We start from the raw sequence: 13,587 nt of genomic DNA, 5'->3' as shown, positions 1-13,587 counted from the left end.
CGATTTGACAGTTATAATGTCAATCAGCTGTTAATCGATAACTTTGCGACAAACAATTATCGGTGCAGCAGAAATTTTTAAATCCTAAACATTTTTTGACAAATGGTGTTCAATTCTCTGAAGTAGGAGATGTTGGAAGTAAAGGAGCACCCAATGGACAACTGCCAGTTATTTGTGCAGCTGCGCAACATGTTCGAGGCCTACAATAGGCAGACCAAACGCCTCGCAACATTCCTCTATTGGAGCGGTAATATCTTCTTTGATTTGTCTTCTTTTTTCGCAATTAAAATATATTTGTTGTTAAGGCAATGAGGAGCGCATCGAAGAATTATGTACAAAAGTTGTCCAACTGCTTGTGGAGCACGAACTGGTGACCCAGAAGCCTCATCCCAAGCGCCCGGATGAGCTGGAGACACTGCCGACCGGCCCCGAGGCCATATCGCACTTGCGCGGTGTCCTCATCCTTTTGCTGGTCAACACGGAGGCCACTACCTGCTCTAGTCAGTCGCCGTGGAGCCTGCAATGTCAGCATTTGTGCCAGCAGTTTCCGCAACTTACACAGTTCCTCACCGTGGCCATTGCCATGAGCTGCGGTCTCCAGCAGCCGCTGTTGGAGTTTCTTGAGTGCGGCCCCAGCTGGGCCACCGTCCAATATTTCGGTACCCTCAACGACGCTCTGAGCCATGTCTCTCCAGATCGGATGGACGCCTTAACATGGATCTCAGGCACTTTAAAGGCCGCCGGTCGTGCCGGTATCGCTGATATGAATGATATACCGGTTCGCGAGATGGGCAGGATGCTGCAGCGTCACTTGCTTGACTCTAACGAACGCCTCAAGGAGCTGCGTCCAACGCCACGCAAAGTATACCTGGCTAAGGCCATGGTGATGCTCTTAGAAGTTATCCTAGAGGTTTTGGAGCCTCCAGGGACACCGGTTTCCTTCAACACCTTCAATAGCCTAAGTCCGGAAACTGATCAACAGGCACGTCATTCAGATCCTAAGAGCGTTGCAAAGCCCTATGTCAAAATCCTAATGGATGCCTTGCAACGCATCGTGGAGAAAGTGTCGGTGGATATATTCATGTATTGGATGGAGATCTCATCACCTTGGACACTCTACAACTACCAGGCCCTCATCTGCCACCAGTCAGCGGCAGTACTCAAGGCTGTTAAACCTTACGAAGAACTCAGCAAGCACGAGGTTTGCACGCAGCTGCTCACCTTTGCCCAGTCGGCCTTAACCTTTGAGGACATCCTGTCAGGCATGAGCATGGGTGAGCTGTTGTCCTTCCTCGATGGCGATTCGGGACCCGTCACCAAAGAGCAGTTACAGCTGGGTCTTGAGTGTCTGCTTAAACGCCCGATTGCCCTGGGCAATGATGAATGCCTGGAGACAATGGCGAAGCATATTGGGCTGCTCGGCCTGAAGCATGCTAAGCTTATACTAAAGCATTTGCATGACGTCGAGGAGGCCAGAAAGGCCATTCCAGACATTAAGATGGAGAAAATGGAGGAGGATGAGGATGAAATGAGCGATGGGGAGGAGCAGGATGAATATGCGGACCTTTTGCTCACAATTCTGCTGCCCATATTCACGCAGTGCAATCTGCAGGACAAGATCCTTTTGCTTCAGTTCCGCGACGAGTTTGGCATTACCAAGGCCTTCTCCTTCGCCGCGCCCAATCTCCAGGAGCGCCGCATCAGCTTCTTCAACAACCTCAATGGCAGCAGCGCGGCCGTGGTGCACCAGTTTCTGATATTCTGCTTTGAGGACCCCGAGGAATCCTGGCTGGCACTGGCCAAGTTGGCCATGGCGCATTCCCGTTTCTCTTCCTACTTTTGGCGAATGGCCAAGCACTGTGCCGCGCACTCGGTCCACCAGATGGCTCACTTAGCCAACCAGATGCTAACCGATGATGACGCCTTGCTTAAGGGCAACGCTTCGACCTTTCTATACTCCCTATACATCCATCCGTTGGTCCTGAACGGACTGATCAAACTGCGATCGAATGCTTATCGCGTAAGGCTGTGTGATGACATTCTGCCCTATAACCTGGAGCAGCTCAGGGCAGCTCAATCGAACTTTCTCCAGGCCTGTGCCGATGGTCTTAACGAGTTTTCTGCGAACCTGAACTATGTCATACTTCGGCGCATCCTGCAGCTGCTCAAGCAGCTGGAAGCCGTTGAGCACGAAATCCAGGCCTGTGGTCGTCAACAGCTGTTGCAGATGCGCAGAGAAGGCAAGGACGACCCCAATGCCGAGGAAGCTGTGGTCCAGGCCATGCACTATGTCGATATGCACCAGCATCTGCCCAAGTGGCGCCAAGCTCACATTCCGCTAATGACACAACTGTTGTTAACCATCGATTCCCTGCGTTGGAATCTAACCAATTTCGATTGGGAGCGCGTGGATCTTCTCGGCGAGGCAGTAAGCTACTGGCGGGAGAATACCAATAATTTGATGTTTCTGGATACGGGTGAGTTGGCTCGATAAAAAAGAGTCCTCTAGATCCTCTTAATCATTGGTTTTCTTTTATAGAGTTTCGCCAGAAGTTTGATGCCTGTACCTCTTGTTTGCAACACCAGGATTTCCTCACCGCAGAACTGCCACCGCCCGAGGATCCCAACTACCAACGCAAATTTATACGCTGGGTGACGCAAGCCAGCGCCCAAGAGGCCACCATACTCTTTCGCCAAAGCATTGAATCTCGTACCGACTGCATCCTCTTCTTTGATCTCGCCAAGTCTGTGGAACATGCAGACTCCTACACCGCTAATGAGGCATACATATTCCTCTTTGGCTGCCACGTGGACGCCTGCATTGGGTACACACGTAGACGCAGGAGGAGTCCCATGAAGCGTGAGTTGGCCCAGCGGCTGGCATTGATTGTAGGCGGTTCGCCGGAGGATACAGTGTCGGAAGTGAAGAAGAAGATGGACCTGTTTATTGACAGCATCAAGACCAAGTCTGGATAAAGCATTTTCAACATTATCTTGTAATACTTCATATCCTTCGAAAGGATATGGTTACATTTTTTGAAGAATTTAAATATTAAATTTTAAATACAAATACAAGGGTTTTTTATCCATAAACAACATAATGAAGCAGAAGAATACTATAGTTTACTCTAAAGCTTTCCACTGGGATGTTTCAAATATTAGCGGTCGATTCGTTTGGGTCGATGCCTATCCGGCTGAATATATCGCAGATGTATTTAAAAGTTCAGTCATTTAGTCGTATAGGGAACTCGGAGTACGGGTGCCTTTTTTTAATTAAAGCTATTATTTAAGTGTATTGTTACTCTTAAGCTATTTCCTCATTTGTACTAAAGCATATATTTAATAGCCACATATTTAAGCTCTGTTCAATCGATATGTACATCGTACTATCGATAATGAGGTATCATCGTATCATCGATAACACCCGATAGTCTCATCTCTAAATTGACAGGCGTTTTTCTGGCAGAATTTGTGGCTTTGCATTTGCCTATGAAAATTAACGAAAGGAAAACCCGAAGACCGAGTGCGTGAAAAACATTCGACTAGATTGGAGTGAAAAACCAGCCGAAGGAAGTGAAAAAACGCACGTTGATCGTAGTTTTTTCCAAAATAACCGCACGCGACAATAGAAAACCGCCGTGCGTGTGTTAGTGTGAGTTTTCGGCCATTCCTTTATTTTTTTTGTCCGTTTTCGCAAGCGTGTGTGTGTGGTCGCATCAAATTTACCGATATTCCGGACAGTGAGCGAAACGGACGAGAAAAACGCGCAGTGTGAAAAGGAAATAACGCGGGGGGAAACACAAAAAAGGTAACAAAACAAGCAAATTGCTGCAGATATAAAAACAACAGCAGGCATTTCGGAGAGTACTGGCGAAAAAACGCAAACGTAAGCGAAAAATCAAGCATCCGTGTCTCACCTCTCTCCCTGTCTCTGTCACACAGCCCCTGCCTGCCCCTGGCCCTTTCCCTGTTTCACTCTTTATTTTTCTCCCCCTGTATTTATGTATGTGTGTTAAAAATATATATACGTTCGAGTGTAATTCCATTCCGTGTGCATTTCCTTAACAGCCAACAACATCATCAAAAAGGACGAACCGCACAAACACAAACGGAAATTTAACAACGTTAAGAAAAGAGGAGCGCAGAGCAGCGCCGCATAACGAACAACAACAATCCACCAGCAGTAGCAGCAGAAGAAACATCAAGAGCCGCCAAAATGAGCAAGCCACTCTTTGAGACCCCGCTGACCATTGAACCGGAGCATGAATTGCGCTTTGTTGGTAAGTGAACGAAAGATTATTGCATTCTGTGTTTTGGTGGGAAGGTCGTCTCATATCGACCAAAGAACTAACGCCGAATTCACCTCCAATTTGTTGCAAATTCGCTTCGAAGGGCCGACCGCCCGAGGAGCAAACTGCAAAGTTCGCTCGCACGCACACACGCGCAGCAAGCAAGCGCGTTCTGCCCTGCTTGCGCTCTCACTCTCGCTCTCTCTCGGCTCGGTGCGATATGTGGTGTTCTCTCGTTTACTTTCTTTTGCAGCTTATCAATAATTTCCGTTGTTTTTGTTGTTCTTCTCGCGTATGATTTTCTTCGTACATTTTTTGAGGTCTACGTGTGCCGTCTCGTCTTCTTAGTTATCACCCTCTTCGCCCCCTCGGCCAAGTTTTCTGATGCCGGCAGCTGGCGTCGCTCTCTTTCTCTCTTGCACTCCATAGCCTGTCCCATTCGCTCACGCGTTCTCTCTTAGGCTCCCGCTCCCGCCCGCTTTCGGCCCAGCGTTTTTGGCTAGCATTTTATTTTTATACGCAAAAACTTGTCATGGGCCATTTTAATTTTTTCTTGTCTTTTACTTTTTGAATTTTGGCCAAAAAGCAACAGCAGCAAAAGCGGCAGCGGCAGCAACAGCAACAACATTGCAATATGACAGCAAAAAGCACTCACTCGCTGCACTGTGGCCAGAAAATGTATTGAAAATGCGTAAAATAATTCTTAAAATTATTAATATTCGGTCGACATCAAGGCAACTATCTATATTCATTGTTGTTATTAACTATTGTAGTTTTAATTAAACTATAATTTAATTTAAATACGAAACTCCTATCCCACTGTGCGCAAATATTTTCATATTTGTGTAAGAACGCATTTGTGTGTGTTTGTGGGCCTTAGCCCCATTCTTTTCCCACCACCACCCCCCCTTCGTTTGATCGTTGACTATTGTGGGTGGTGCCCGGGTGTGCGGGTGTTTTAGGGCGGACAATAGAAGGGGGGGAGGTAGTAGCAAAAACACATGCATGACGCGACGACTTTGTCTAATGAAATTTCCTTGAAGCACACTCACACACACACACACACCCACCCAAGCACGCATAACATGCACGCACACAACGGCGGCCATTTAAAAGGCAGGAATTCGTGTTACTTTGTTTTGCGGTGTTTTGCTTTTGCTCTTCCTCTTGCCCATTCCCACTCTCGCTCTCGCGTAAAGAAAACAGGAGAGTATTTGGGGATTTGTCAAGAGGCCACGATCGATTTCTAATTGGGACACAAAAACCATTGTAGAAGTCTTACGTTGAAGTTGTTGATACCCTACAATTACTAGTAAATAAAAAAATACGTGAAACATTTGTTAGATGTCATGAGAACTTTTACGCTGAATGTTAAGTAAATTCTTTATACTTTAATATATTTATTTGTTGCTAGTAAAATATATAAATTTTACCACTTTTGTTTTAATATTATAATGTAAAACACTTTCAATACCTTAAACAATTGATTAGTTCCAGTTTCTTTGTCTTTACATAGTTTAGTAAAGTCTGAGTTTAGCAACAGAGTTTCAAAGATTTAAAAATGCTTAGTATAATCTTAAACATCTAAGATATTATAACTTCTAACACTATATCCCAAGGACTTTATATGCTCCATAACTTCATTACAAGGGTATTCGTCCCTCTCTCTCCATTATTTTGCCTAGTTTTTCTTTCTCGATATTTTCCTGTTTTTAAGCCAGTTGCCGCTTTTGTTTTGCTTTTAATTCAATTAATTTGAACTTGTTTTTCGCCCCAATGACGCAATGGGCGTGACGGGACCCAAAGAACTGCGGAACGAAGTGGAAAGTGGGCGGAATTTGGGGGGGGGGGTGAAAATGCCGCCAATGGAGTGTGACTAATCGAAGGTTCCTTGCTAATCCTTTTCCTTATCGCATTCTCGTCTTCGTTACAGGACCATTCAATCGTCCCGTCGTCACAATCATGAGTCTGCGCAACAATTCGGCTATGCCCTTGGTCTTCAAGATCAAGACAACCGCCCCGAAGCGCTATTGCGTACGTCCAAACATTGGCAAGATCCTGCCTTATCGTTCGACCCAGGTGGAGAGTGAGTATTTATTTGATACCTACATATAATATCTGTTCTAATATGAATTACCACTTATAGTCTGCCTGCAGCCATTTATCTACGATCAACAGGAGAAGAACAAGCACAAGTTCATGGTGCAGAGCGTCCTGGCTCCCACGGATGCCGATTTAACCGATTTGAATAAATTGGTAAGTAAGCCAGAATAAAATCCGTATTGACTCATATATATTTATTTATTTCCCGTTCGCGTTTAGTGGAAGGAACTGGAGCCGGAGCAACTGATGGACGCCAAGCTGAAGTGTGTGTTTGAGATGCCCAACAACGATGCAAATGCCGAGAACACTAGCGGCGGCGCCGGTGGTGCCGGTGACATCGGTGTCGGCGGCGGTACCGGCAGTGCCGGCGGTGGCAGCGCGGGCGCCAACACCAGCTCAGCCAGTGCCGAGGCGCTTGAGAGCAAGCCCAAGCTAGCCAGCGAGGACAAGGTATGTTTAAACTCCTCTGATCTCTGCTGTCTCTGTTAACTCTGGTATTTTATCCCTCCCTATACAGCCCTCGAATTTGCTAGATGTAACCGATGTGGAGTCGATGGCCGGTACGATTAAGGGTCTGCGTGAAGTCAACAGCGAACTGCGAAAAGAAATTGTCCACTTGAAGGTAGGTCCTGGGACAGGCAACACTTTAATGTCCGCTAGAAAAACTTAAAAGTTGAAATAGTACAAAATTTCGAGATCTTTATAAGCCAATCAAAAAAAGCATAGAAAAGCATTTTAAAAATGCAAGCAAACAACATACTCTTTAGGCTTTGTTATGATCGGTTTCAGATTCGATTCTAAGATTCAGTTTTAACTGCGGCTTCTCGAAGTTGCTAGTTTTCTTTCTTGTTATTCGGTTGAAATAAACAATCGGATAATGTTTATCAATGGGATTGAATGACACCTTTCTCGTTATGTTTCAGCCAATGATAAACTAGTTCCTGTTAATGAGGGCGTTGTTTATAATTGTCTGGGTACTTGTTGATGTTCAAAGCTTATTGCTTATTGCTCATTGTTTAGATAATAATTTTTCTTTCTCTCTGTCTCTGTTACAGGATCAAATCACACGCTACCGCAGCTCTGCGGCCATCAAGCAGGTTAATGAGCCCTATGCCCCAGTTTTGGCTGAGAAGCAGATTCCAGTCTTTTACATTGCAATTGCCATTGCTGCGGCCATCTTGAGCCTTTTGCTGGGCAAGTTCTTTCTCTGAATGCCATAAACACCACAACACCAACGACAGCAACACCTAACATGCAACATGCAACATGCAACATGCAGCAGCAGCAACAGCAGCAACATGCAACAGTAACATCATCAATCTACAACAACAGCAGCAAGCAAGCAACAACGAACGGCAAGCAGCAGGGGCATTACAACATCATTTAAACGCTGCACCATAACAACAGCAAAGAAAGACAAACAAAAAAAAGCTAAGAAATTAATATATATATTCGCAAGAGGTAAAATCCCTATTTGAAATCAAAGCTCCGATTTTTGTTCTAACGCATTCTTTTTTTTTCGTTTCTCAATCATTTAATTTTTTGGATTATCGCTTACGTTAAACATTATGTTACTTGAAAAGTGATTTACAACCTATATATATATATATATCCGTCTTAGTCGTTTTAAAGATGCATTTCGATAATGTTGGCAAATATGGACAAAATTGCGTTGATGGAGTATTTTTTAAGGAAAAACAAAATTATTTAAAGAAGCCAAAATTAAACACACAATCTACTATATATATTTCTTTCTCGACACCGAATAAACTTGAGTTTTATAAATATTTTTTGTTAACTGTTTTGCTATTTTTTTGTTTTTTTTTTTTAAGAATGTAAGAGCTAAAACCAATACAAAAATTAATTAAATAAAAAAAAAACCTTAAAAAAGTTGCAAAATAAAGGGAAAAAGCAAAAAAACTAAAATCAATCAAAGGAAAAGCTTCAAAAATATGAAAAACAAAACAAAAGGAAAATGCTCTGCTAGGCCGACGCTCTCTAAGAAAAATTACAAAACAGCTGCTTCACCCTCCTTCCGACTATGTTTCTCAAGCCCAGACCGATTATATGATATATTATATATGATATATAATATATGTATATAATTGGTTATTTAATGTTTTCGTTTGGCATTTTGCATTTACTTTCATCCCCCACACACGCTATATATATATATATTTATATATTGTACGATTATAATGAATTTATATAAGCAATTTGTGTTGGATCATCGGCGAGTTATATGCCTGGATATATGTCAAGGAATAAAGTATATATCTACCTGAAAAACGGTCAGCAGCAAAGAATCAATCAATCAATCAAGTTTTTTATGAAAAATGTGACGACAAGACACCTATCCTACCCTACATAGACTTGTAAAAACTCTCTTTTGGGAAGAAATCCTCGGTAGTTGGAATAGTAACTACTTGTTCTCCTCAATTTGTGGTTTCTTTCTTTTTTTTTCAATATAGTTTGCAAAGCATCGGAAGGGTATATAGATTTATACTACATGAACACAGACACACGCATGAGCGCTGTATTTTCATAGGCATGTGGACAAAAGAACTCGTATTTAAATGTTTAACTAGAAATACAGAAGAAAAACCTAAAAATAAATGAAAAAGAGGAGTGGAAATGGAAAAATAAAATCAAGCAACTCATAAGCAAAATGTACTTGATGTCAGCTGTAGCAAATAAAAGGAAAACCCATATATTATAATAATAATAATAATAATAAAATGTGAATTGTTTCGGTACATTTAAAAACAAACATTTCAAAAGCATTATTTAATTGAAATCCAACACACAACTCACACTCCGCAAAGGCTCCTTCAAAGAGAGAGAGAGAGAGAGGGAGATAGAGATAGAGAAAGAGAAAGAGAGGCTCAGGACAAGCAGAAGGAGCAAGGAGGAAACCCCACACACAAACACAACACGCCCAAGACGAAAACAATTATTATAATAATATTTACAGCATGGAATCTTAAGAACTAAGTGTTTTTTTCTTAAAGGAAAAATAAAAATGAAACATTGTTAATTAAACATCAAAAATATCATTTGAAATAAATTGGAAAACAGGAATGTGTAGATATTTATACCTTTGCTGGGTATTATAATCTTAGTCAGAAGCTAATAAAGCAGTGAAGGAATCATTTCCGACCCTATAAATCATATATATTCTTGATCAGCATCAACAGGCGAATCTTTCTAGGCATGTTGGAAAGAATATAATTTTTTGTCAATTTTATCTAAATTTTATAAGGGGTTAAAAAATTGATAAAAAAGTTAATTTTTTTACATTTTAAATGGAGTATGCAGATTTGTTAACCTAACAAAAACAAACATGGGGCAGCTTTCCGAATTAAATTTAATGCATTTTTGGCACAGTTATGATATTTTTAAATTTAGATTTGTCTTAAAAATTGTCGCATAAAAAAATAGATAAATATGGGTTAAAAAATGGTATTCTAATTTTAATCAGAGGATGGTAAAACAGTGAAGGAGTCATTTCCGACCCTATATATTATATATATTCTTGATCAGCATCAAAATCCGAATCGATTTAGCCATGTCTGGTGGAAAAATAATTTTACTAAATTTTTTCGAAATTTTATAAGGGGTTACATCGTTAAAATTGTCAGAAAATTTATAAAAAATTTTAATTTTTTTACTTTTTAAATGGAGTATGCAGATTTGTTAACCTAACAAAAACAAACATGGGACAGCTTTCCGAATTAAATGTAATGCATTTTTGGCAGAGTTATGATATTTTTAAATTTAGATTTGTCTAAAAAATTGTCATATACAAAAATGGATAAATATCGGTTAAAAAATGGTATTCTAATTTTAGTCAGAAGCTAATAAAGCAGTGAAGGAGTCATTTCAATTCTTTTACAATTTTAATAGAGTATTCAGATTTATTACCCTTAAATAAACTAACATAGGATAGTTTTCCGAATTAAAATTAATAAATTTAAAAATATAATTTTATCAATTGCAAGCTGCAAGGGTATAAAAATCCCGGTTTCCCAAAATATGCTTCATTTCTTTCAGCAACTGTAGCTATTGGTTTTTAATTAGAATTCAAAGCCTTGTTCTAAGTCACTGCATTTGTAATCACTGATCATCGATGATTTCTTGTCGATAGTTCTGCTGAACGTGGATCTAATCGATAGTATACTTAGTAGTATATTCAAAAAAAAAAAATACCAGCAAGCATATTTTTCCCGTGGGCTAAGAGCTTCACATTTGGTCACACTGGCAGGTACACGTCGAAAACAAACAGACGACGTTTTTTATTTAAAACCAAAATCAAGCGCAATGCAATAGTCGCCGTGTGCCGGAAAGCCTAGCAGACCCGCAGACCAGGCCACCAGCTCGCTAGCTACCAGGCCCCGCACTTGCCATCGCTTCGATTTGCGGTCGAATCCGCAACGGGGGACTTGAGTGCCGCCACGAGAGCAAGGCAAGGGCCGTGATTCCCACGGACAAAACAGAACAGAATGCTGGGCGGCAAGCGGACGGGATCGCGGCACGTAGCCGTCGTGCTGCTGATGTGCTTGTTCTGGTATGTGATCTCCTCCAGCAACAATGTGATCGGCAAGATGGTGCTGAACGAGTTCCCCTTCCCGATGACCGTAACGCTGGTGCAGCTGTGCAGCATAACGCTGTATAGCGGCCCCTTCTTCAATCTGTGGCGCATCCGGAAGTACCAGGAGATACCGCGTCCTTACTTCTACCGGCTGATTGTGCCCCTGGCTGTGGGCAAGCTGCTCGCCTCGGTCACATCGCACATTTCGCTGTGGAAGGTCCCCGTTTCCTATGCGCACACAGGTGAGTTACTAGCAGGTGGAGTTGCCCGCCAAAGTGTGCTTCACCAACACGTCAGCAGTAGTGGCTATGGCTATCATATGCTGGCTATCTGTGTAGATACTTGAAATTAGATATCTCTTCGCTGCTCAAAGTGGCTTTGCTTACATGTAAATGTTGTTAAAGGGGAGTTTTAATCTTTCTGATCATGTGAAAAAGTATATCAAAGTGGTAAATAAATAATTCAACCTTTTTTGAATGAATTAAAAAGTAATACGTTGAATTTAAAGGGTAAATATTGCTATAGGCATGAAAAATATCAGTAATTGAGTCAGATTTGTTTTAAAGAAATTATTAAAATGGTTAAATACATAATTTAATATATAATAATTTATAATGTATATTGTTTGTATTTTATTTAAACACATTTTTGTATGAAACGTAGCTCTCTCATTTAAAAGTTTTAGGTTTTGATACCTTAAAGTTATTCTATTAAACCATACTTTTTCGTTCCTTCTTTCAGTTAAAGCCACAATGCCACTATTCACCGTCGTCCTTACGCGCCTCTTCTTTGGCGAGAAACAGCCAACGCTCGTGTACCTGAGCCTGCTGCCCATCATAACGGGCGTGGGCATTGCCACCGTCACGGAGATCTCCTTCGATATGATGGGTCTGATCAGTGCCCTCATCTCCACGATGGGCTTCTCCATGCAGAACATTTTCTCCAAGAAGGTACGAGTCCAGTTTTCTACTTTCATTAAGGCAATTCTTCATCTTATTTTTATATCCTTAGGTCCTCAAGGATACCAACATCCATCACCTGCGATTGCTGCATCTGCTTGGCAAGCTATCGCTGTTCATCTTCCTGCCCCTTTGGCTGTATATGGACAGCTTTGCTGTCTTCCGCCACAATGCAATCGTTAGTACAAACAAATGGTGTAGATTTTTGCAAATATCCCATTAATATTATTAATTAATTTGTCTTGTGTCCTTTCAGAAAAACCTGGACTATAGAGTGATTGCCCTGCTCTTTGCGGACGGCGTGCTCAATTGGCTGCAGAACATCATCGCCTTCAGTGTCCTCTCGCTGGTCACACCGCTCACGTACGCGGTGGCCAGCGCCTCGAAGCGAATATTCGTCATAGCCGTTTCGCTGCTAATTCTGGGCAACCCCGTAACGTGGATCAACTGCCTGGGCATGACACTGGCCATTGTCGGCGTTCTGTGCTACAATCGGGCCAAGCAAATAACCAAGGGACGAGAGGCGCCCACGTTGCCGCTGTCCCAGAGCTCGCACATTAAGTACCAGCCGCTGGAGCAGCAAACGGATCCCTATTACCGGGGCTCTGTCAATGGAAAGCTATCCAATGGCCTGCACCGGGCGACGACAATGACGCCGAGCAATAGCCTGCTGGCGAATGGCAGCGGAATGCCAAGCGGTACGGCTGCCACGCGGCTACTGTTTGTGTAGTTTGTAGTTTAGTGAATGACGTACACCCTCGACTCTCTCCATCGCTCCCTTTCTCCTCCTCGCCGTCTCTCTCTCTCACTCTGTGTCCCCCTTTCTCTCTATCCATCTCGCCTTCTCTCTTCGAAATGTATGTTAAGTGTACATATGTATTTGTTTAGCTTGTAACTAAACGTTGTTCCTTATCAGACCATCTCCCAGAGAGCAAGCGCTTATCTTAATCGCTCTTTTGGAAGCTGAAAGATTGATGAAAGAGCGTTAGAAGAGGCGCTCAGCTGGGGAACAGCAACTTGTTTTCTACAAGCTCTATGTATTATACACAGCTGACTAAAGAGGCACAACTTTAAAGGCAGTAAAAAAAATAATATTAAGTAAAATCCAACTTGACGAAGAATGAGAGTTAAACCCTAATGTTTACCTTTAAGTTGAACATAAAATTAGCTTGATTTGCATTTCCTTTTCCTCAACTTTGTAATTGAATTTGAAAATGGAGAAATACGACTACGTTTTTAAGTGAATTTCGAAAAAGGTGCTAAGTAAAACAAACGAAAAAAAATAGAAAGAGACTATCGATGAAAACAAAACGATTTACAAGAAATTAAAACAACTGGCAAGTCGAATTTATATGCGCTTGTTGTGCCTCTTCAGTTGGCCCAAAATGCAAATTGTATTTTTGATAATAGAGATAGAGGCGCAACTGTGTTTGTAAATAAGTATTTCGTGTGTCCGCCCGATTTCCATATCCCCCTCTTTCCCTATCCCTTGCCCCTACCCCGCTAGTTTCGAATTTGTTTTTGAATTTCGAATAAGCCGAAAAGTGTATTCAGAATAAAATTGTTGACCATGTACATAGGCACAGATAGCAAATGCAAATCTTTGTATGTTTTGTCACTAGGGATGTATGTTTGTACATAAATC

The 13,587-nt window shown here is 41.9% G+C and overlaps 3 protein-coding genes across 5 annotated transcripts; all 3 read left to right on the top strand.

Annotated features, from left to right (window-relative positions):
• Positions 1-25: 25 nt before the first annotated feature.
• Positions 26-3,070, top strand: LOC110184607 (gem-associated protein 4a-like). The gene is made up of 3 exons (XM_020953200.2): positions 26-247; positions 306-2,477; positions 2,540-3,070. The coding sequence occupies exons 1-3, from the start codon at positions 130-132 to the stop codon at positions 2,974-2,976; spliced, it is 2,727 nt and encodes a 908-aa protein (XP_020808859.2). The 5' UTR covers positions 26-129; the 3' UTR covers positions 2,977-3,070.
• Positions 3,071-3,391: 321 nt separating this feature from the next.
• Positions 3,392-8,179, top strand: Vap33 (VAMP-associated protein 33kDa). 3 transcript variants are annotated; one of them, XR_002319711.2, is made up of 8 exons: positions 3,392-3,886; positions 4,069-4,280; positions 6,223-6,375; positions 6,436-6,545; positions 6,612-6,842; positions 6,910-7,014; positions 7,448-7,853; positions 7,976-8,179. XR_002319711.2 is itself a non-coding variant. In XM_020953198.2 (7 exons), the coding sequence occupies exons 2-7, from the start codon at positions 4,217-4,219 to the stop codon at positions 7,601-7,603; spliced, it is 819 nt and encodes a 272-aa protein (XP_020808857.1). In that variant the 5' UTR covers positions 3,392-3,886; positions 4,069-4,216; the 3' UTR covers positions 7,604-8,179. The 3 variants fall into 3 exon arrangements, 2 of the variants coding, with proteins under 2 accessions (XP_020808857.1, XP_086694099.1); XM_020953198.2 differs by having other exon boundaries at positions 7,448-8,179; XM_086837973.1 differs by lacking the exons at positions 3,392-3,886; positions 4,069-4,280 and adding an exon at positions 5,863-5,940 and having other exon boundaries at positions 7,448-8,179.
• A 2,423-nt stretch (positions 8,180-10,602) lies between these two features.
• On the top strand, positions 10,603-13,542 carry LOC110184606 (solute carrier family 35 member E1 homolog). Its single transcript, XM_020953199.2, has 4 exons — positions 10,603-11,225; positions 11,725-11,933; positions 11,995-12,120; positions 12,199-13,542. Exons 1-4 carry the CDS (start codon positions 10,895-10,897, stop codon positions 12,670-12,672), a joined length of 1,140 nt encoding a protein of 379 aa, XP_020808858.1. The 5' UTR covers positions 10,603-10,894; the 3' UTR covers positions 12,673-13,542.
• The last annotated feature ends 45 nt before the right edge of the window (positions 13,543-13,587 follow it).

This window comes from Drosophila serrata, unplaced genomic scaffold (genome assembly GCF_035046125.1).
Source record: "Drosophila serrata isolate PLE 108 unplaced genomic scaffold, ASM3504612v1 contig_336, whole genome shotgun sequence".
Taxonomy (NCBI): Eukaryota; Metazoa; Arthropoda; class Insecta; order Diptera; family Drosophilidae; genus Drosophila; species Drosophila serrata.
Note: the sequence above shows the minus strand (reverse complement) of the source record. Positions and strands in the feature narration are given on the sequence as shown.